Source organism: Chelonia mydas, chromosome 4 (assembly GCF_015237465.2).
Source record: "Chelonia mydas isolate rCheMyd1 chromosome 4, rCheMyd1.pri.v2, whole genome shotgun sequence".
NCBI lineage: Eukaryota > Metazoa > Chordata > Testudines > Cheloniidae > Chelonia > Chelonia mydas.
Window position 1 is genome coordinate 66,273,199 of NC_057852.1, and position 22,242 is coordinate 66,295,440.

Sequence of the window (22,242 nt, forward strand, 5' to 3'; positions counted from 1 at the left end):
GGTCGCCACGGAGTATTGTGCCCCGCTCTTTTTACAACCGGCAGTTAGTGGGCACAGTACCAGAGCAGCAGTTTGCCTCCCACGTGCCTTGTGGTATGCGTTCCGCAGCTCCTTCACTTTGACCCTGCACTGCAATGTGTCCTGGTCCTGGCCCCTTTCTATCATGCTTTGTGAAATCTGTCCATAGGTATCATAATTCCTAGGGCTGGAGTGCAGCTGGGACTGCACAGCCTCCTCTCCCCAAACAATGATGAGGTCCAGCAGCTCGACATTACTCCAAGCTGGGGATCGCCTGGTTCGTGGAGCAGGCATGGCCACCTCGAAAGATGCACTGAGACCATTGCACGCATCACCAAGCAAACAGGAAGGGGATTTTCAAAATTCCAAAGGAATTTACGGGGTGGGGATGATTGTTGGTCACCTGAGGGCATGGCCATAGAGTTCAAACCGATGACCAGAGAGGTGAGAACAGGCATTGTGGGATACCTCCTGGAGGCCAATCGCAGCACTGTAGCCCCGCCGCAGAAAGCTGTACACCTCTCGTTGGGGTGGTTTTTTAAAGTGCTACAACTGCGCAGTTTCTGCAAACTAAGTGGCATGGCAGTGTGTACACCTCAGCAGAAAACTGATTTACTGCTCAGAACTTGCCAATGTAGACAGGGCCTCAGGAATACACCACCCACCCCTGCACTGGTTTACATTTGGAAGGTTCCTTTGAAGCCATAAGGACTATAAACTTAGGCCAAAATTTTAAAAGCCTGTAAAGTCAGGCCACGTCTAGACTAGAGAGTTTACAGGGGCAAGCTGTACCGATGCAGCTTCACCACTGTAAGATCTCCCACGTAGCCACTCTATGCCAACAGGAGAAAGCACCTCCATCCATATAATTAAACCATCGTCAATGAGCTGCAGCGGTGGCAGCTACGTTGGCAGGAGAGTGTCTCCCACTGACATAGCGCTGTCCACACCAGCACGTCTGTCGGTGTAACTTATGTCGCTCAGGGGTGTGTTTTTCACACCCCTGACGTAAGTCATACTGACAAAAGCGCGAGTGTAGACATAACCTCAGTCTCTTAAAATTTCATGTAGACAACTAAATATAAGTGATTCTCAGAAAATAAGCAACTGAGGAAAAGAGATTAGGCCCTATTTTATTCCTTTTACTTCCTTCCAGAGGATCTGTATCACGGTGACTACCCTTCAAAGCGAGGACAACTGAACTCAGCTTCCTCCCAAGATTCATTCTGACTCCTTTGAACAGCTAGAAAATGCAAGGGGACTGCGTGAACAGCTCCTTCCTTTCTCCCAGTAATTTCTGTCACAGTCTAAATTTGGTTCCAAATAAAAGAGATTGTCAGGTTCAAATTCATTTAAAAAGAAAAAACATAGTAGGTTTCCTTATCTATATTACCAACAAAAATTTAGATTTAAATAAATTTTAAGTGCTCTAATTTATTTTTTGGATTTCACTCAAAGGAACAAAAAAAAACTACTAGTCAATTTCAGGTTTGTTTAAAATGAGTTTCAGTTCCTGGTTTTCAAAGGTGATAGGCTTCTGCAACAATTAGGTTTGAAATATTTTTAAAGGAATAATGTGCTCCCACAAATAAGCTTTAAGTTATTTTTTTAAACAAGATTTCATAGAAACATTTATTTAATGTCATGTGCCTAGAAGTATGATTTCACAAGATCTACGTTTGGGACCTATGTGGACATGAAATATCCCTTTAATATAAACTGCCTGTATCTATGCTTTCATCCACTATACTTCACAATCCCACGTGGGCTCACTCTGCAACCAGCACAATACATGAAACACTTCTGCACTTTAGTCATGCTCTATCTTATGACTGCTGGTACTGGCAACCAATACCTGGGTCAAGGTGCCAGGAGCAAAGTAATAAAAAATGTGAAAAGGATGAACAAATGCACAGTGCAAGCACTGTGGGAGAAACACAAGGTTGTTTCTCTATCACCATATACTGAAGGAGAGAGGAGAAAGCATTCCGGCCTGCTTTGCTACAGAATGTTGAAGGCTTTCCTTCATTGAGAGTGCTAAAGGAGTTGGCGGATGTGATTGCAGAGCCATTGTCCATTATCTTTGAAAACTCATGGTGATCCGGGGAAGTCCCAGACGACTGGAAAAAGGTTAATGTAGTGCTCATCTTTTAAAAGGGAAGAAGGAGGATCCTGGGAACTACAGGCCAGTCAGCCTCACCTCAGTCCCCGGAAAAATCATGGAGCAGGTCCTCAAGGAATCAATTCTGAAGCACTTAGAGGAGAGGAAAGTGATCAGGAACAGTCAGCATGGATTCACCAAGGGCAAGTCATGCCTGACTAATCTGCCTTCTATGACGAGATAACTGGTTCTGTGGATGAAGGGAAAGCAGTGGAAGTGTTGTTCCTTGACTTTAGCAAAGCTTTTGACACTGTCTCCCACAGTATTCTTGTCAGCAAGTTAAAGAAGTATGGGCTGGATGAATGCACTATAAGGTGGGTAGAAAGTTGGCTAGATTGTCGGGCTCAACGGGTAGTGATCAATGGCTCCATGTCTAGTTGGCAGCCAGTATCAAACCGAGTGCCCCAAGGGTCGGTCCTCGGGCCAGTTTTGTTCAATATCTTCATAAATGATCTGGAGGATGGTGTGGATTGCACCCTCAGCAAGTTTGCAGACGACACTGAACTGGGAGGAGTGGTAGATACGCTGGTAGATACAGAGGGACCTAGACAAATTGGAGGACTGGGCCAAAAGAAATCTGATGAGGTTCAACAAGGACAAGTGCAGAGTCCTGCACTTAGGACGGAAGAATCCCATGCACCGCTACAGACTAGGGACCGAATGGCTCGGCAGCAGTTCTGCAGAAAAGGACTTAGGGGTTACATTGGACGAGAAGCTAGATATGAGTCAACAGTGTGCGCTTGTTGCCAAGAAGGCCAATGGCATTTTGGGATGTATAAGTAGGGGCACTGCCAGCAGATCAAGGGACGTGATCGTTCCCCTCTATTCGACATTGGTGAGGCCTCATCTGGAGTACTGTGTCCAGTTTTGGGCCCCACACTACAAGAAGGATGTGGAAAAATTGGAGAGAGTCCAGCGGAGGGCAACAAAAATGATTAGGGGACTGGAACACATGACTTATGAGGAGAGGCTGAGGGAACTGAGATTGTTTAGTCTACAGAAGAGAAGAATGAGGGGGGATTTGATAGCTGCTTTCAACTACCTGAAAGGGGGTTCCAAAGAGGATGGATCTAGACTATTCTCAGTGGTAGCGGATGACAGGACAAGGAGTAATGGTCTCAAGTTGCAGTGAGGGAGGTTTAGGTTGGATATTAGGAAAAACTTTTTCACTAGGAGGGTGGTGAAACACTGGAATGCGTTACCTAGGGAGGTGGTGGAATCTCCTTCCTTAGATATTTTTAAGGTCAGGCTTGACAAAGCCCTGGCTGGGATGATTTAGTTGGGGTTTGGTCCTGCTTTGAGCAGGGGGTTGGACTAGATGACCTCCTGAGGTCCCTTCCAACCCTGATATTCTATGATTCACCATCCTATATACCTTCTAAGGGTATGTCTTCACTACCAAGGTTAAAGCATAGTCGCAGTACCAGCGCTGGGAGAGAGCTCTCCCAGCACTGTAAAAAACCCACCCCATGAGGGGAGTAGCTCCCAGCACCAGTGCACTGTCTACACTGCCACTTTACAATGCTGAAACTTCCATCGCTCAGGGGAGTGTTTTTTCATACCCCTGAAGCAAGAAAGTTTCAGCGCTGTAAAGTGGAAGTGTAGACAAGACCTAAGACAATTTAAATATAACACGTGGGACTAAATCATGGAGCAGAAGTTCTCACTTTAAAATGAGTTTTGGTTTGATTTTCCTGAGCTTGTCACCTAAAACTTTCAAAAAAAAAAAAAACCACAGCCAACTTGACACCTTGGTCCTTTGTCTATTGCTGTAATCATGCTGTGTTCACTTGGTCAAGCTCCTTTGGCTTCCCAATTACGTGTTAATGTTTGGTTACTGAGGGTATGTCTACACAGCAAAGAAAAACCTGCTGTTTCGTTGCTGTGTAGACATCCAGGCTCAAGCTGGAGTGTAGGCTTTGGGACCCTCCCACCCTGCAGGACTTTTCTTTTGCTCCGTAGACATACCCTGAGTTTCAAAATTGTCTCTTCCAGATTCTCCATTCATATATGCTGATTCTGTTCAGCTCTTGATGGCACTTTCACAGTAAATCAGACAGTGACTTAACAATGCAATAGCCACAGAGGGGCATTCAGCAGAAGTAATGGACAACTTACCCTAATTCTCAGTTACTGAGGGACAATCGCCACTCATTGATATATTTTGCTTTCCTCAACCAAATCTCTGTACAACTTCTCATAAGCGATGTACCCGAATACTTGGATACTAATATCAAAACTGTAGTCTTAATGTATTCACCTAAATATGGGTTATTGCTGATTATGTACTGTATGTATCATATGACTTTTAAAAACAAACTCTATTTGTGGATAATCTAAGCACTATACCCAGATGTACAAACACTCTTTTCTCAACCTATGTATTACATAATTTTTTTAACATTAGCTTTAATAAAATGTTTCTGTTCAGTAGAACAGTTTGCATTCAATGCCCTACCTTCTTTTCCCTTACATTCTGCAAGAGCATGAAGTCAAAGGAAATGGAGGACTGCCTTAAAAACTGTGATAGTGGTAATAAACACTGTTCCCAAAATACTGATAATACATAACATACATATTTTAAATGAAAATACATACACACACACACCCCTATACATATCCTTCAATTCTAGTACACTGATATGCAGCTTCTTTTCCAAGTGGTTCCAATTCTCATGAATACATATATAAATGTATTTTCATTTAAACAAAATAAGAACTATATCTTGCTTACCCAACTGCTCAATAATGCTTGAAACTGTCCCAAAGGGCTTCAGCTCAACATCCTCAGGCAGAATTATTGTCAAATCTTCAACAGGAGGTGGTCCCTGCTAATACAGAAGAAATTAATTTTCAAAATATAATACTTTGTGGTTAGACATACCCTGCCAACCACCGAGGAATGATTTTAAACATTTCACTTTTGTAGTTCAAGAAAAAAGGTTATGGCTAATTTCTAGTAATAATTCATTCTAATAAATGGCATTCAAACAAAATTGTTCAAATTAAAGAGAGCTGAAATTACATCTGGGGAAATGTTATTTTACGTATTTTTTAAATGCTTCCATGCCACGGCACTGCTGCATGATGACATCTAAGACAGTTTTACTCAACCAGAGAAGATTAACTTGAACAGTTAAGAGAAATTTGTTTTTAAACTTTACTTTCTGACATGAACTTTTAGATGATTATATAATCACATCCATGTTAAACACTGGAAAATATTTCTGTAGCAGCAGACAAAAATGGTATTAAATGCAGCACAGCAGAGATTAAAAATCTGATATAACAGCATGAAGAAGAGTGTATTAAACCTAAAAATTATTGAATTATATAGGATACTAGTACTGCAATAAATTATTAAGCCTTTAGTAAGAAGATGTCTGAGCTGTTGTCCGGCACACAATAAAACAGCCTATGAGAACATTTTAAAAATATGTTTAGGGTTGTTTTACGCCGCCCCCCCAAAAAGATACATAAGTATATTACATGTAGTGGTTTGTACCTATCTGAAGTTATATCTATACTGCAGTTTGCAGATGTGACTGCAGCAAATGTAGACATACCCAGCACAGTCTTGATCTAGCTAGATTAAAGCTAGCTTGAGTAACAATAGCCATGAAGCTATAGCGGCACAGGCAGCAGCCACTGAATTACATACCCATGGGTCCTGGGTGGGCAGAGCTACCCTATCCAGCCACCAGTCTGTGATCACACCTCCTGAATGCAGCATAAGCGTACCCTAAGATTCACTCCGTGTAACAGAAGGTTGAAAGACCCATCATAGTACAGCAATCACCACCACCCTCCAAACTTAACATTTTTCTCTAAAACCATTAGCATACAAAACTTAAAAATACTCAAAATTGTATTAATTATCCTCATCATCCCATTTTATTGAATTGCACTGATATTGTTAAGAGGACACCATGTACAACTTTTCCCTACATTCCTGTAAATTTGCTACAGACCTCTTATCTTATGGTTTTAAGATAATTTACACGTTAGTTCACTCATCCTTGAATCCAATGACTTCTGGATTCTCTTGGGTAGAGTTCACAAATACTCAGACCTCAAACTCCTAGCTTCATTTTTGTTATTTTTGCCCTCCACAATCAGGAAACCCCACAGTATTAAAAACCAGATAATAGTGAAGACTCCTTTTATCCAGTTTCCTAAGATGGACTTGTATACTAAGATAAACAATTTTGATATCATACCTCCCCAACCCAACCCAACCAGCAATGGGCCTAAATCTACAATGTTTGTGCCACATTTCAGACATTTTAATTATTGGAATAAATTTGGATCTGAACAGTGGAGGAATGGTTTGAGGGGTTTTGTATAACTACAGTGCTTCCCTTGCAACAACATCATTATAGGCTTTGGCAGTTGTATATAGTACTTCATCCAACACTATTCGCTCCCCTATCCTGGGATATCATTTCATACCATTCTAAACTTAGATTAACAAATTTTCACTGAATTTCTATATTAGCAGAGACCATACTTTTAGGAGGGCTTCGGGTATACAAAATGTATTTCAGGGATAATAGAGTAAAGCCAATGATTACTTTATAGACTCACATAAAATATGCAGGGTCCTGGCTGAGCATATACTACTACAACAAAAAAAAAAAAAAAAAAAAAAAGGAGGCATCTGGAAAGCTTTACCCTTACACTTGTGCAAAGTTATGCAAAAAGGTACAAAGGTTTGGAACCAGATCAGCCTGACATTTAATACCAGCCTCGTTCCATACATGAAACTCTGAATTGGCCAAATTAATTTGGAAAAAGAAATGATTCAGGATTGGCCTTAGACAGGATAGGGATAGAAAATTAGCCAGATAGTTACATATTGAAAATCGAGACAATCCTTTGTATTGGGCTCTCATATCCCTAAATAACTAAAAAACACATTAGCTTAATATATTCCTCAATAGCTTCTTGGAGGCATCATGTAGACAAGCTCTCCTCAGTCTTGGCAGACAAGCTCTCCTCAGTCTTGGCAGACAAGCTCTCCTCAGTCTTGGCAGACAAGCTCTCCTCAGTCTTGGCAGAAGTTCAGCTCTTCAGGATTCAAACCCCAATGAACTGCCATTGACAAAGTATGTTCTACAGTTTCAGGCTGAGGACTTCTAGGCCTCAATTCTCCTTCCTACCACGCTCAAACATTGATAGACTTTTTAGTTGGTTCCAAAAGTCCTTGGGAAGGGACCATCTGAAGGTTACTCTGCTGCACCCAGAATTCTTCACAATGGATCCTCCACATTCCTACTCATGGGACAATGGAACTTTTCACAGCAGTGCCCATTGCAGTGCTCTTGTGTCGTCTTCTACTCTTTTCCTCGCATTTTCTAAGAATTAAGGAGAATGGTGCTCCAGTTGCCCGAGTTCCTTCCTTTGCCTCCTCAGGTCCAAGACCTAAGTTAGGACTCCAGGGAAGAGGAAGGTGGGCAGGGAATGTGAATGTGCAAAGAATTTCAGGTACAGGTAACCATCATTTTTACTTTTTAGTAGTACCCTCTTCACATTCCCAACACAGGGGATAGTTTGGGAAGAAGTACTGTCATCTGAGAAAGGTGGGACATAGAGCCCTAATTAAACAGTTACTGAAGTACCACTTTACCAAACTGAGAATCTGACCTGCATGCTAGGATATTGTATAGCATTTAGTAAAAGTGCAGAGTTCCACAGAGCAGCTCTATACATTTCTACAGGGGGAATATATCTAAGGCACAAGGCCATCTTTGGCACTGTGGAATGTTATCTAATGTTATCTCCTAATGGGAGAGTAGAAGCTAGCTACCTTCAATATATGTTTTCTTTGGGTAGAGAGGAAACATCTAAAATAGACTAGTAGTCTGCTTCTACTCTCAAGCAGAACCTCAGACATTTGGTGTTGTGCCTGGTTGTGAACAGATTTCCCGAGGCAAAGCTCTCGTCCATCACTGATGTCTTTAGAGACCAGCTTGTATTGCAAGTGAGGAGGAAAAACTTTAGCATCCAGCTAATTGGTTTCAATTCTAGAACACTGATATGTAGCTTTTCCAAGTGGTTCCAATTATCATGAATTGTTAGGCTGCTGAAGTGGGATTCTCCATCCCAAACTGGGTTGCTGATGAAGCTATGGAGTTTAAAGTTACTCCTTTCAGGATTCAGAGGGGTGGCCGTGTTAGTCTGTATCAGTAAAAACAATGAGGAGTCCTTATGGCACCTTAGAGACTAACAAATATATCTGGGCATAAGCTTTCATGGGATAACACCCACTTCATCAGATGCATGGATTGGAAAATACAGAAAGCAGGTATCAATATACAGCAGATGAAAAGATGGGAGTTTTGCCTTACCAAGTGGGGGGTCAGTGCTAACAAGGCCAAGTCATTCAAGGTGGATGTGGCCCATTCCCAGCAGCTGACAAGAAGGTCTGAGTATCAGAGGGAAAATTATTTTTTGTAGTGACCCAGCCACTCCCAGTCTTTATTTAGGCCTAATTTGTTGGTGTCAAGTTTGTAAATTACTTCCAGTTCTGCAGTTTCTCATTGAAGTTTTTTTTTGGTTGAAGAATGGTGACTTTTAAGTCTGTTATTGAGTGTCTAGGGAGAATGAAGTGCTCTCCTACTGGTTTTTGAATGTTACAATTCTTGATGTCTGATTTGTGTCCATTTATTCTTTTGCGTAGAGACTGTCTGGTTTGGCCAACACTCTGTCTACCATGAAAGATAGGAGAGCTTCTCTTGGGAGAGTCAATTTCAACTTGGCAGATGTTTTGCTAGCCAATATTGCAGAGCTCTCATCTTGAGCTGTGCCTTGGGGTTACGTATGTAGCTGAGGCTATTAGCTCTGAGGAAGAACACTGCTGTCTAGTTGAAGTTCTCTTGACATCTAATTATTGCTGACTGAATTTTCAGGAAGGGTTCCTCTGTAAGAAAGGCTCCTCCTGCTTGAAAATCCAGAATCACGTAATGAAGGGGAATTTCTGTGTAGGAAGTGCTTTTTTCCCCCAATTTATTCTGAGTCAGTTTCTCAGAACGGTAGCATGTGAGAGACATATTCCTGGACAGATTTCTAAATCGGGGTATACAGGGTGTCACAGTTACAGGCAAGCTGCACTTTAGACCCCTTTTAATCCCTCTTGAGTGCACCCTGCAGGTGGGAGGCCTGGCTTTCTTTACCCTCTCTTATGGGAAAAACCCATGCAGTTCACTCACTCAGACTGGGTCTCCCCCTTTAACAACCATGTTAACGCAACAGGACCAACTATCTTTGGCACCTGTAAGCCCTTTTCCTCTGGGAGCCTGTGACATCAGCTGATTAAAGTGACTCAAAAACAATCCTCAAAACAAATTATTCATTCACCCAGAGGTACATAACACATAAAGCAAAAGATTGAAACAAAAAGTCCTATAGACATAGGTTTTACCTACATTGTCATGTTTCCTTGCAAGCTTTTATACACACCCTTTCAGCCAGTTACCTCCAACTCTGAGTTGGGGGAGACAGCCTGACTACTGCAGTTTCTGTGACTTTCTAAGGCCACGTCTACACTACCACTATGTCAGCAAAATTTATGGTGCTCAGGGATGTGAAAAAAATAACTCACCCCTGAGGGACATACGATAAATTTCACCTGCATAAGTGGTAGTGTGCACAACACAATGTCGGTGGGAAAGCTGCTTCCACCGACATAACTACCATCCCTTGTTGAAGTGGTTTTATTATGTTAATGAGAGAGCTCTCTCCCACCGGCATAAAGCCTGCAGGAGGAGACAGGGGGGAGCGTGGCTCTGCGAACTGACCCTCTCTGCAAGCACTGCCCTTGCAGCTCCCATCTGCCACAGCTCCCCGCTCCCAGCCAATGGGAGCTCCGGGGGCGGTGCTTGCAGGCAGGAGCAGTGCGTGAAGAGACACACCGCCCCCCCCCCCCCCCGCCCAAGACCATGCTGGCCGCTTCCGGGAGCGGCGTGGGGCCAGGGCAGGCAGGGAGCATGCCTTAGCGATAACCCCACTGCACCACCGGAGATCGCGATCAACTGGGAGATCCTCTAGGATCAACCAGTCGATCGCGATTGACCGGTTGGTGACCACCAATGTAGATATTATTCTGATGCTTTATCCCTCCCTAAAGCAAAACAGCTTGTGGGATGAAAACCCTGTTTGTATAGAGATACTAATATGGCTCTGCTCTCATATAAGGTACTCATTTGGTTTCACAGCCTTGCCAAGCTTGTGGTTGACTATATTATAGTGAGCAACACATCCTTAACATTTCAAAGGTGCTCATGGGTCTTCAATGCTAAATAGTGTAGTAAATTTAACCACAGACAAGTACCAGCTAACAAAACAACACTCAGAAGGTAAATCAGTAATATTACAGAACCAGAGAGACCACTGCTATAGCTACAGAGCCTGTCATTGTTTGACTCAATCACTCAATTTCCTTGCTTTTATGGGGTGAAGTCCTAAACACAAAAAAACCTACAAAAGTAGAGAACACTAATGTTAGTCCTCAGTCTTGATAAATCTCATTATACTTCAGTGTGCTCTAGGCAAGCACGCTATCTTATATACACTCAAGATGAGCTGATAACAATAGGACAAGGACACGGCAACAGGCTTAAAAATTCTGAATTTCTTTGCTTTTTCCATGTTTAAGTTTGTTCAAAATGTATATATATTTAATTGGCATGAATTTAGGGGAGTCCCACACAATACACAGAAGAACATCAATAAAACCCATAGTATTGTAGGATTCTATTCCAACCCCATCTAGCCCAGTATCCCGTCTGACAATGGCCAGCACCAGCTGTTTCAAAGGAAGATGCAAAAGCCATTCACAGTAGGAAGGTATGGACCATCTGCCCCAATGAAGATCTCCTCCTAGTCCTTAATAGTTTGAAGTTTGCTTAAGCGCTAAACCATGAGATATTTATTCCTTCCAAGTTACTTTGTTTGCATTAAATATTACAACTCTGAGTATTCAATAGTCATATTGTCATCCAATCCCTCCAAACCGTATAAATTCTTGCCCTCAGTGACACACAGCAGTACTGAGTTCCACAGTCTAAATACGCATCAAGTGAAAAAGCATTTCCCTTTTTCAGTATTCAATTTGCCATCTTTCAATTTCACCACCCATTCCCTTGTTCTTGTGTTGAGACAGGGAGAACAGAAGCTCCTGGTCTATCATCTCTATATACTTCATTCTTTTACATACTTCTATCATGTCCCTTCTTATTTGCCTCTTTTCTAAAATAAACAATCCTGAAGAGTTCAATCATTTTCACTGCCCTTTTCTGAACACCCTCTAACTCAGTAGTATTCTTTAAGTGAGAAGATCACTATTACTGCACACAGTATTATAGATGAGGGCATACAATCAATTTATATAATGGCATTGAGCTATTTTATAATCCTTTTATTCTTACTTCATCTAAAGTAGATTATGGCTAATTACCCATCCTCATGTTATCAGAAAGAAGCCAGTTTTAAATATCTTAATTAGAATTTAGTTCTTATCTTGAAATAGGGAGTAATAATTACAGAAATATTTAATAAGTTTGTACCATTTATGAAACTCAGGAGCAAAGAAAAGAACAATTAGATTCACATCAAGATGTTTCATCTGCAGTACTTAGAACAGAATTAATTGCAAGCACACAACAAAATATAAAAATCTATAACAAGTTCTGCTACCCACCAGACAATTCTCATTAATATGAATGGAGACAAGGGATGGTCAGCATAATCTTTGAATCCTTCAGGAGTTTAAGAAGAGCCAAGACATTTGGGAGGTCCAAAACTTACTTTTCCAAGGTTTGATAACTCTACAAACATTTTAAAATAATTTGTAAAACTTGCAGAATATATTCAAGTTTCACAAGTCCCACATTTGAAAGAAAGATTTAAATTTTAAAACAAAAACAAAAAAAAAAGCCAGGGAAATCTTCCTGACACAAATGATGAAGGAAAACACTAACAAATACTTCCAGATTAGTGACAAATTGCTTGAGAGAGCCTTCTAATGGACCTAATGCAACTATGAACAGAAGATATATATACTCATATATTTTGAGTTGTGTGAACTTCTCCTCACTTCTCTTAAATTGGTCTTATTTAATACACTGAAATGTCTCTGAAAATTCTGAAATAGTATACAAGCTTGTAATTTATAATGAATGTTAATTATAAGTAGTCTGTCTGTCCTCTAACAAGTCTGTCTATGAATGACTCATTGTGAAGTGAAAAACCAATAAATAAGTACAGCCATACTAGGTCAGACCAAGGGTCTATCTAGCCCACTTTTGTGTCTTCTGATATTGGCAGGTGCCGGATGCTTCAGAGGGAATGAACAAAACAGGGCAATTATTGCATGATGTATCTAGTCCCACCTTCTGGAAGACAGAGGCTTATGGACAACCAGAGCATGGGGTTGCATCCCTGACCATCTTGATGGACGTATCCTCTATGAGCATATCTAATTCTTTTTAAAACCCAGTTATACTTTTAGCCTTCACAACATCTCCTAGCAATGAGTTCCACAGGTTGATCGTACGTTGTCTGAAAAAGTACTTCCTTAGGTTTGTTTTAAGCCTGTTTATTTTGTTGGGTAAGCCCTGGTTCTTGTGTTACATGAAGGAGTAAACAACATTTCCCTATTCGCTTTCTCCATATCATTCATGATTTTATAGACCTCTATTATATCACCCATAGTCATCTTTTCCAAGATGAACTGTCAGAGTCTTTTAAATCGCTCCTCATAAGGAAGCTGCTCCATACCCTAATTATTTTTCTTGACATTCTCTGTACTTTCTCCAATTCTAATATATCTTTTCTGAGATGGGGTGACCAGAACCACATGCAGTATTCAAGCTGTGGGTGTACCCTGGATTTATACAGTGGCATTATATTTTCTGACTATCGATCCTTTTCCTAATAGTTCTTTATATTTATATGGTTCTGTTAACTTTTTAACTGTCATTGTACATTAAGTGGATGTTTTCAGAGAAATATCCACAATGACTCCAAGATCTGTTTCTTGAGTGCTAACAGCTAATTTAAGCCACATCCTTTTGTATGTACAGTTGTATGTTTTTCCAGTGTGCATTACTTTGCACTTGTCAACACTGAATTTTATCTGCCATTTTCTTACCTAGTCACCCACTTTAGTGAGATCTCTCTGTAACTCTTCAGAGTCAGCTTTGGACTTAACTATCTTAAATAAATTGGTATGGTCTGCAAACTTTGCAACCTCACTGTTTACCCCATTTTCCAGACCACTTATCAGTATGTTGAATAGCACAGGTCCCAGTACGGATCCTTGGTGGACCACACTATTTACCTCTCTCCATTCTGAAACTGATCATTTATTCCTATCCTTTAACCAGTTATTGATCCACGAGATGACCTTCCCTCTTATCCTATGACTGCTTACATTGCTTAAGAGCCTTTGGTAAAGGACCTTGTCAGAGGCCTTCTGAAAGTCCAAGTCCACTGGATCACCCTTGTCCACGTTTGTTGATCCCCTCAAATAATTCTAATAGATTGGTGAAGCATAACTTCGCTTTACATTTCCCCAACATATTGTATTAATCTATGTGTCTGATAATTTTGTTTTTTTACTATAGTTTCAAGCAATCTGACCAGTACTGAAGTTAGTCTTGCCAGCCTGTAATTGCCAGGATCACCTCTGCAGCCTTTTTTTTTTTTTTTAAAGTCAGCATTACATTAGCTATCCTCCAGTCATCTGGTACAGAGGCTGATTTAAGTGATAGGTTACTACAATAAGTAGTTCTGCATTTTCATATGAGTTCCTTCAGAACGCTTGTGTGAATACCATCTGGTCCTGGTGACTTGTTACTGTTCATCAATTTGTTCCAAAACCTCCTCTCCTGACATCACAATCTGACAGTTCCTCAGATTTGTCACCAAAAGAGAATGGCTCAGGTATGGGAATCTCCCTCACATCCTCTATAGTGAAGACTGATGCAAAGAATTCATTTAACATTTCTACAACAGCCTTGCTTTTCATGAGTGCTCATTTACCACTTTGATCGTCCAGTGGCCCCACTGATTGTTTAGCAAGCTTCCTGATTTTTATGTACTTAAAAAAGTAATGCTGTTGGTTTATTTCTTTTGCTAGTTGCTCTTTGAATTCTCTTCTAACCTGCCTAATTACACTTCTACTCTCGACTTGCCAGCATTCATGTTCGTTTCTCTTTTCCTCTGTAGGATTTCACTTCCAATTTTTAAAAGATGACTTTTTACTCTAACCACCTCTTGTACTCTATTTCACCATGGTAGCATTCTTTTGGCACTCTTACTGTTTTTCTTTTTTAACTATTTGGGATATACATATAGTTTAAGTCTCTATTATGGTTTTTTTAAAGTTTCCATGCAGTTTGCAGGCATTTCACTTGTGACTATTCCTTTTAATTTCCATTAACTAGCCTCCTCATTTTTGTGTAGATCCCCTTTTTGAAGATGAATGCTATTGTGGTGGGTTTCTTTGGGTTTTCCCCCCCTACAAGGGGGTTGCATTTAATTACCTGATGGTTGCTATTACCGAGTGGTTCATTATATTATCCTGTTGGACCAGATCCCATACACCACTTAGGACTAAATCTTAAATAATCAACTCTAGTACTTCTCAGCAAGTGAGAGCCATAAACCCATTGATTATTTTATTTTAAAAAGGAATATATTTACAGCTTCTGTAAAATTAAGTTAAATATATTTAACACGATAACTGAAAAACGTTGGAAAGGTAGCTTTCATAATATACTTACTTCAAGAGGCAATTCATCTTTTGTTTTAACATGGGAAGATGTGTTATCCTTTCCATTTTGCTGACCATCACTTTCAGCAGATCCAATTGAAAGAGAACATGAAGAAGAGGAGGCAGAAGATGAACTATCAGAATCCGTATCACTGCATAAGACAAAAAACAGGAGTTATAAACATCTATGTCTTTTTGTAAGAAAACTCCTATTGTACAGTAAAATAAAAGACATAAGGATTATACTTTCATCTATTATCCTTGGATAACTCAAATAAAGGCACAACACAAGATTAGGCCATGGAACAAAACCACCATCTTTCTTAGATTGTAAGCTTACTGGGTCTATGAGTGTTTACATAGTCCTGACTGAGGTCCCATTTTACTAGGCTTCCTGAACACCACCGTAATAAAAATAATTGCAAATATATTACACACACAAACACACTTTCAATTTATGCAAAGATAATGTGGTTACAAAACAAATTTAAGTTTATGTGGAGGTGTTTTGTGTGTCCATTGCTATGTCACCTAAGCATATAACAAAATTAAACTTATTGGTTTAAACTGTCTGCTACAGAGTACACAGCCACCGTTCCTGTACAACCAACAAAAACATTGACATGGAGTGTAGCCCAGTCAAGCAAATGCTTGCTCCAAAAGATACATTTTGCAACATGCTCTGAAGGTAAATAATTCCTAGCCCTTACAGATAAGGAACAAGTTGCACAGCCAATGACAACCCCCTGAAAATGGCCTCTTTTTACCCTGCAATTATGCATTTAGAGATTTAACAATTTCATCTGTCACAAAGGTACACAGGGCACAAGACATCTTTAAGGTAGCCAAGTCCTAAACCATTAGGCTTTATAGGTAAGAAGCAACACCTTGATTTGCACACACAAGCAGTCAAAAGGAGGTACCTCACACAACACAGTCAACCTGTGGAATTCATTGCCAGGGGATGACGTGAAGGCCAAAACTATAACAGGGTTCAGAAAAGAACTAAATCAGTTCATGGAGGATAGGTCCATCAATGGCTACTTGCCAGGATGGCCAGGGATGCAACGCCATGCTCTGATGGTCCCTAGCCTGTTTGCCAGAAGCTGGGAGTGGACGACAGGGGATAGAGCACTTGATGATTGCCTGTTCTGTTTATTTCCCCTGAAGAACTTGGCATTGGCCACTGTCAGAAGACAGGATACTGGGCTAGTATGCAAGTTCTTATGTTCTTGTTCCACTGAGCAGAGGGGCTCCCAGGTTCTGTATTAGTTAAAGTTTCTGAGCCATCTTCAAAGATAACCCTGAATTCACTGCAGCACTCTGGCCTGGAGGTTGGAAAGGTCTGCCTGAACATGGCAAGGTCTGCAACTAGGGAGCGCAATCAACTGTCATCAGCAATTGTCCAAATTACTTCTCCCCTGAAGGGCTAAAATCCATACGCTGTTTATGTTACAACCTGATATACAGACTGTGTCAGCTCTTTTTACAGGCCCAAAATCCAGAGTTTGGTCAAGAAGACAGAGGCCTAGCAAATAGTGAACAATATTAGCTAAGAAGCAGAACAGACAAAGGACAACCTTGCTTTTTGCTAAGATAAGCTTGGTCAGCAAGAAGCCAGGCAGAAATTATAATTGGGGGCTTTATCTCAAAGTTGCAAACAGACGTAAGGAATGAAAGGGGCCCTGTTTCTTCTGTAGAAGAGGTACCTTCCTACACACCAGCCTTGAGTTTATGGAAGAAGTTCAAACACGTCCGTACGAGATATGATATCCTCCCTCTCACAGATATGCACCTCTCCTCCAAGCCATTGCCAGTGCCTGCCTTAGAAACACAAATGAACTAGAAGACTATCTTTAATGATATATACTTTTCATTTGTCCTTTTGCTTTAACTCCTAGGTGTGTACCTGTCGGACAATCAGGGGAGCTACTTCATTCCTATGGATCCCAAATCAGAATTCAACATATATATTTTATACTAACACACTATATATTGTTTAAAGGAAAACACCTGTGTACTAATTAAGTGTCATGTGTTAACCTGAAACTAGGGGCAGAGACATTATGTAACCTTTCGACCATTGGCTACTGTGCTTATCTTGTCTTGCTGCTAGACCTATCCAGGGGTTTGGGACTGCCTGCCCCATCATTTCCCGACACCCATGGAAAATCCATATAATCCATTGTAATCAATTGTTTGGCAGTGTCTCTGAGCTTAATAAGCGAGGTGACACTCCATCAGCGCTGTACGTAATAAACCCACGTGCTTGATTCTACACGGTATCCATATTTTGTTCCTTCATTCCCCCGAAACTACCTTTTCCAACTTCAGCTTCAGCCAACTCTCTCAAAGCCAGTTTCATTGCATTCTCAAAATCTATCTTCTATATCTGATAGAAGAGAGAGAGAAAAGTAGCAGCAGCAAACTACGGTACTACAGCTTAGGACTCTTTGCAATTTCCCAGACACATACTAAAAGGAGAGTAACAAAATGGAATCTCTAGGAAGCTATTATAAAGCCTTAAAGGAGAATTAGCAATATCAATCTTCCAAGTTTCTTCAGAAAGGAAAGAAAAAAGCCACTGCAGAAACAACCTAATTCAGACATATCAGCAACACCTCAGTCAAGAGTAACAAAAGGTTTTGATAGAGCTCCTATCTGGTTGTGCAGAAAGGTCTAATCAACTAAGGCCCGGTATACATCTAATAAATAGATCAACATACCTACATCAGTGAAGGTCATGAAAAAATTCACACCCTGCACAATGTAGTTAGGTTCACCTATCCCCCACTATAGACACAGCTAGGTCAACAAAAGAATTCTTCCATTGACCTAACTACTGCCTCTTTGAGGAGTCAATTTACTATAGCGATGGAAAAATCCCTTCCATCACTGAGTAAGTGTCTACACTTCAGCACCATAGCTGCATCATTGCTGCTGTAGCACATGTATAGGGTGACCAGACTTCCCATTTTTAAAGGGAAAGTCATATTTAAGCCCTCCTGCAGGTGTCTGGACTTTTTCTTAAAAACAGGCAAACTGTCCCATATTTTCTGTTTCTCCCCTTCTGCGCCCGCCCCCGCCCCCCAATCACTAAAGGAGGGTCATGCTGCTGGCCAGAACCCTGCTTGCCAACTGCCCGGACCAGCGATAAGTGTGGGAGGGGGAGGGGCCGGGTTTCCAGTGGCAGCTGATGGGTGTGCAAGGTTGGTGGCAGGGCAAAGCTGCAGCACGCGGGGGCGGACGCTCCCCCTGCTGGTCCATCAGTGCAGCCCCCGCTGCGTGCCAGCTCTTGGCCCCTGTCCTGTTTCCAGCCAGCACTGGCTGCGCGCTACAGTGGCTGGTGAGTGCAGGCAGGCACCAGGCAGCGGAGTTACACGTTGCCCCTGCTGCCCACCCATCGGCCCTTTACATGCTGCCCCTCTTGCTGTCCTCTCCCTGCTTTACCCCTTCACACACCCCTCCCAGCCCCGCTGCTCATCCATATCCTCCCCGGCGGGGTGCGTCCTGTTTGAAGAGCTGTGCAGAGAACCAGCCCCTGATCGGAGCACTCAGCTCACCAACAGCCTTGCCAGCAGGCTCCTTCCTTCCTCCTCTGTGTCTGGCTGGGCAGGCACCCAGGGAAAGCCCAAGACCCTCCGGCCCAGGGCACTGACCAGGAGGTGCCAAGCCCTGCATGTGCTAAAGCCCCGCACAGCACTGGCACTGGTTAGACTCTCCACGCCTCAGCTAAGCTCTGGAGTGGTGGTTGGGAGGGCGGGGGGAAGCGATTTCCAGCCTGTTTGCACCCCAACCCTGCAGGCTCCACAGCACCTCTTCACCTGTCCCACTCCCCAGGTCCTGCCTCCAGGAAACGTGGGGCTGCTCCATCCCCTAGGCACCCTCTCCGGCTGAGCCACCTCTCTGGCTGGGTTCGCTGAAGCCCCTGCAGTCAGATTCCTTGGGCCCTGGTGCACAATGCATCCTTAGGGTTTAACCCCTTCCTGCCTGCGCTGTAGCCATGGGACAGGAGGCGGCTGGGTTATGTTCGTGGCCAGCAGCAGCCTGGAGGTGTTAGCTACCTTTCAACACTGTGCGGGCAGGAATGGACAGGAGCTGCTTCCAGCCACAGGGGTGGGGGTGGAAGAGATGAGCTCTGCAAAGACAGGGGCTAGGTCATCCCTTTCCCTCCTCCTGCCCTGCGGCTGGAAGCAGCTCCCATCCCTTCCCTCCCACACCGTGCGGAAAGGCTTCTGCTGGCCACATTCTGGTGGGAACCCTGGCAGAAATCGGGGGGAGGACACGGACATGTAACCTTGCGTGCCCCACCCCCCCTCGTACGTTGCCACAGGAAGATGTGGTGCCAGGTACCAGGAGAGGAGGGTCTGTCCCAAAGGCCCAGCCAGGCATGGAGGGTGGAGAGTGCCAGGCAGGGACAGTCAGGTCAATCACACACCCCCAACACCTATGTAAGAGAGCTGTACCAGAGTGTGTGTGTCACCCCTCCCTGCAAGTCAAAGAAATGGGCTTGCACTTCAAATGGAAAGTGATGAGCTTTGTGATGGTCTTTCATAGGGGGAGCTCATTCCAGTGTCTTGTACCATCCACCGAGAATCATTTCTGTGAGGGAGACAGAACTTTTACTCTCGTTGTTGAGAGTTCCATTATGCAAGAGGAGAAGGGAAGTGTTAACCACAGTCTTTGTCTTGGGATTTTAGGTGGTGTTTTAGATCTCTTGGACCCATAAAGTGCTTTACAGATAAGGACTGAGACCTTGACTCAAAATTATATGGGAAGTCAGTGAAGAGAGCAGAGAACAGGTCTGCTATGATGCAGAGGAAATGCACTGCAGTGTTTCGTTCTAGATAGTGTTTCCCAAGTGCCAAAGGCTTCATGCCCAGGTATATTGCATTGCTGCAGTCCAGCTAAGAGGTGATAAAGGCATGAACAACTGAGACCAAGTCTTTGTACACCAGGATGTGATGGAGACTCCTAGCCAAATGGAGAGGATAGAAACGTTACTTATGATTGTATCCAAGTGTGCATCTTGTAGTTAGTAAATTGCAGCTCCCTAAGCATGCTCAGGACCCCAGCATACAAAACCAACAGGACAGCATGTTTATCTCCTGATAGAGAATCTATAGAAGGATTCAAGTCAGTCTGATCCGACTTAGCCACAAAGTAGATGGAAAATTCCTCTCACCAACTGTATTACACTTCTGCTCACATCTGTACTTACAAAGCGAGTCTGTTCTCACTTACCTTTCATACCCCAAGGAACAGTTCTGCAAGCCTGGACTAAATACATTTTTTACCCTTCACTATAGCTTCAGCATAGCTATGTAAGTTCGAAGTCCCCTAAATCAACTCTTTCAAATTTGTTCACCATATCCCACCAGTACTAGTGCAAAATAAACTAGAACAGAGGTTGAGGGCCCATTGTTAAAATTATGACTTCCCATCCACACACTCACCCAACAAAAAGTACAGATTAGGGTTTGGCTTAAAACACCAGTTGACAACCTGCCTTGAATTTTATATTGATTGAATTTTCACATTTTCAGCAAGTAATGCTTAGTTCTCCTCCCTTTCCGCAGGGAAGACAACACCTGTGAGGAGGACAAGGCACAAGAGCACATCCAGACGGCTGCTGGGGGACAAAGCCAGGAGAACCATAATCACGGAAATACACACGAACGGGGCAATGACACTTTTCTGATGGTGGAGACTGGCAGGCCCAGGGCTCCGCCGGTCAGCGCTTCCCCAAGCCGCACAAGCGTGAAACTGACAAACCCTCCGCTCAGTTTCGCGGCTGCTCCTGCCAACCCCGAAACTGACCGGAGCTGTGAGGGCCAACGGCCGGCACAGGGGACGAGGGGCGGGGGCGCAGGGGCGAGAATGGGCTACGCACCTGTCCGAGTCGGAACTGCTTTCGCCGGGCTGCTCCTCCTGCAGGCCCTGAGGGCCGGGGCCTCCCCCAGCCGCAGGCGCCGAGGCCTGGCCAAGCTCCTCGCCGCCCCCAGGGTCCTCCTGCCCCGGCTGCGGCCCCCCAGTGCTGGGGCTCCCCGGAGCCCCCACGTTATCAAACTTCAGCGTCTCCAGCTGCTCGACCACCTCCATCTTCCCCCGCCCGTCCCCCACTGCAACAGCACGCGGCTAACGGCCACGCGGCTCAGTCTCGCCCCCGCCACCCCAACTTCCGGCTTCCTCCACACGTGCGTAGGGATCTGGAACGACTCTCCGGGCATCAGCCGCAGTACCCGCGCGCATGCGTATTGCGTCCGCGGGCGGGCTCACGTCCCCATTCGCCCAGCCTTTTTTTTTTTCCCCCCGCTGTGTGCGCATGTGCAAAAAATAATAATAATTAACAAAGAAAAAAAAAGCCCGCGAGTCCATGAGAAGCTGCTCCCTGAAGAGTGCCAGTTCTGCCTTCCGCTCCCCTGGGCGCTCGTGACAGCCGCAGGCAGGGGTGGGCCCAAGCAGAGAGAGGGCTTTGAAGGGGCCCCACATAGTTTTCCCCCCAGTCCCTGACTGTGAGAGTGTGCGTGGGTCCCGCTCTGAGGGGGGGCGGCGCCGCTGTGTGACTCCGCAGCAGCTTCAAAGTCCCCAGCCGCGCACGGTTACATTTTACGCCCCCCCCAAGCCCCCGAAGTATAGGGGAGGAGAATAAAGTGCGTAAAACGAGCACACTCGACCCCTTCAGCACTGCACTGTCGGAGGGGTACAGGGCCAAGGCACAGCATGAGGGGGGTGGGTGCATCCCAACGCCCTGCCCCAGGTCAGAACCCCTTACTGCACCCAAACTCCCCCCCAGACGCTGCACCCGCTCCTGCACCCCAATCCCGTGCCCCAGCCCAGAGCCCCCTCCTGCATCAAACTCCTGGACCCCACATCCATCACCCTCTCCTGCACCCCAACACTCTACATCAGTCTGGAGCTCCCTCCTGCCCCCAAACTCCCTCCCACATCGTGCACCCTCTCCATTAATATAGTAGAAATGTGCGGCCCATGACGGCGCACCAAAATTCGTGGAGTGGCCCCCCTGCGAAAATTATTGGCCACTCATGATCAAGATGATAGTTCACAGTGGTTTAGAATAGGGTACCAGGAATCACACACAGCACGTTGTGTTTTCTGTATAAGTCTGGAGCCATTGAAATGCAAGTAATAATATCCCTCAAACTATACTTTCCGTTCCCTCCTCCCCCCAGTAATTTTTTTGTGTTTAAAAAAAAAAAGGGTTTATGGACAATTAAGTTTTGAAATAACACAGAAGCCCCAACATGAAAAACAATGACTTTAA

The 22,242-nt window shown here is 43.6% G+C and overlaps 1 protein-coding gene across 2 annotated transcripts in view; it reads right to left on the minus strand.

Moving 5' to 3' along the window:
• NAF1 (nuclear assembly factor 1 ribonucleoprotein) overlaps positions 1–21,150 on the minus strand; it is a 75,835-nt gene extending 54,685 nt beyond the window's left edge. The window contains exons 1-3 of one of the 2 annotated variants that reach the window (XM_037897481.2): positions 20,851–21,150; positions 14,968–15,109; positions 4,914–5,007 (exon numbers count right to left, since the gene is read on the minus strand). In XM_037897481.2, coding sequence (XP_037753409.1) covers positions 4,914–5,007; positions 14,968–15,109; positions 20,851–21,059 — 445 coding nt within the window. In that variant the 5' untranslated portion in view covers positions 21,060–21,150. Of the gene's footprint in view, positions 1–4,913; positions 5,011–14,967; positions 15,110–20,850 lie in introns of both variants that reach the window. The other variant, XM_037897479.2, reaches the window with a different exon arrangement.
• Between the last annotated feature and the right edge of the window lie 1,092 nt (positions 21,151–22,242).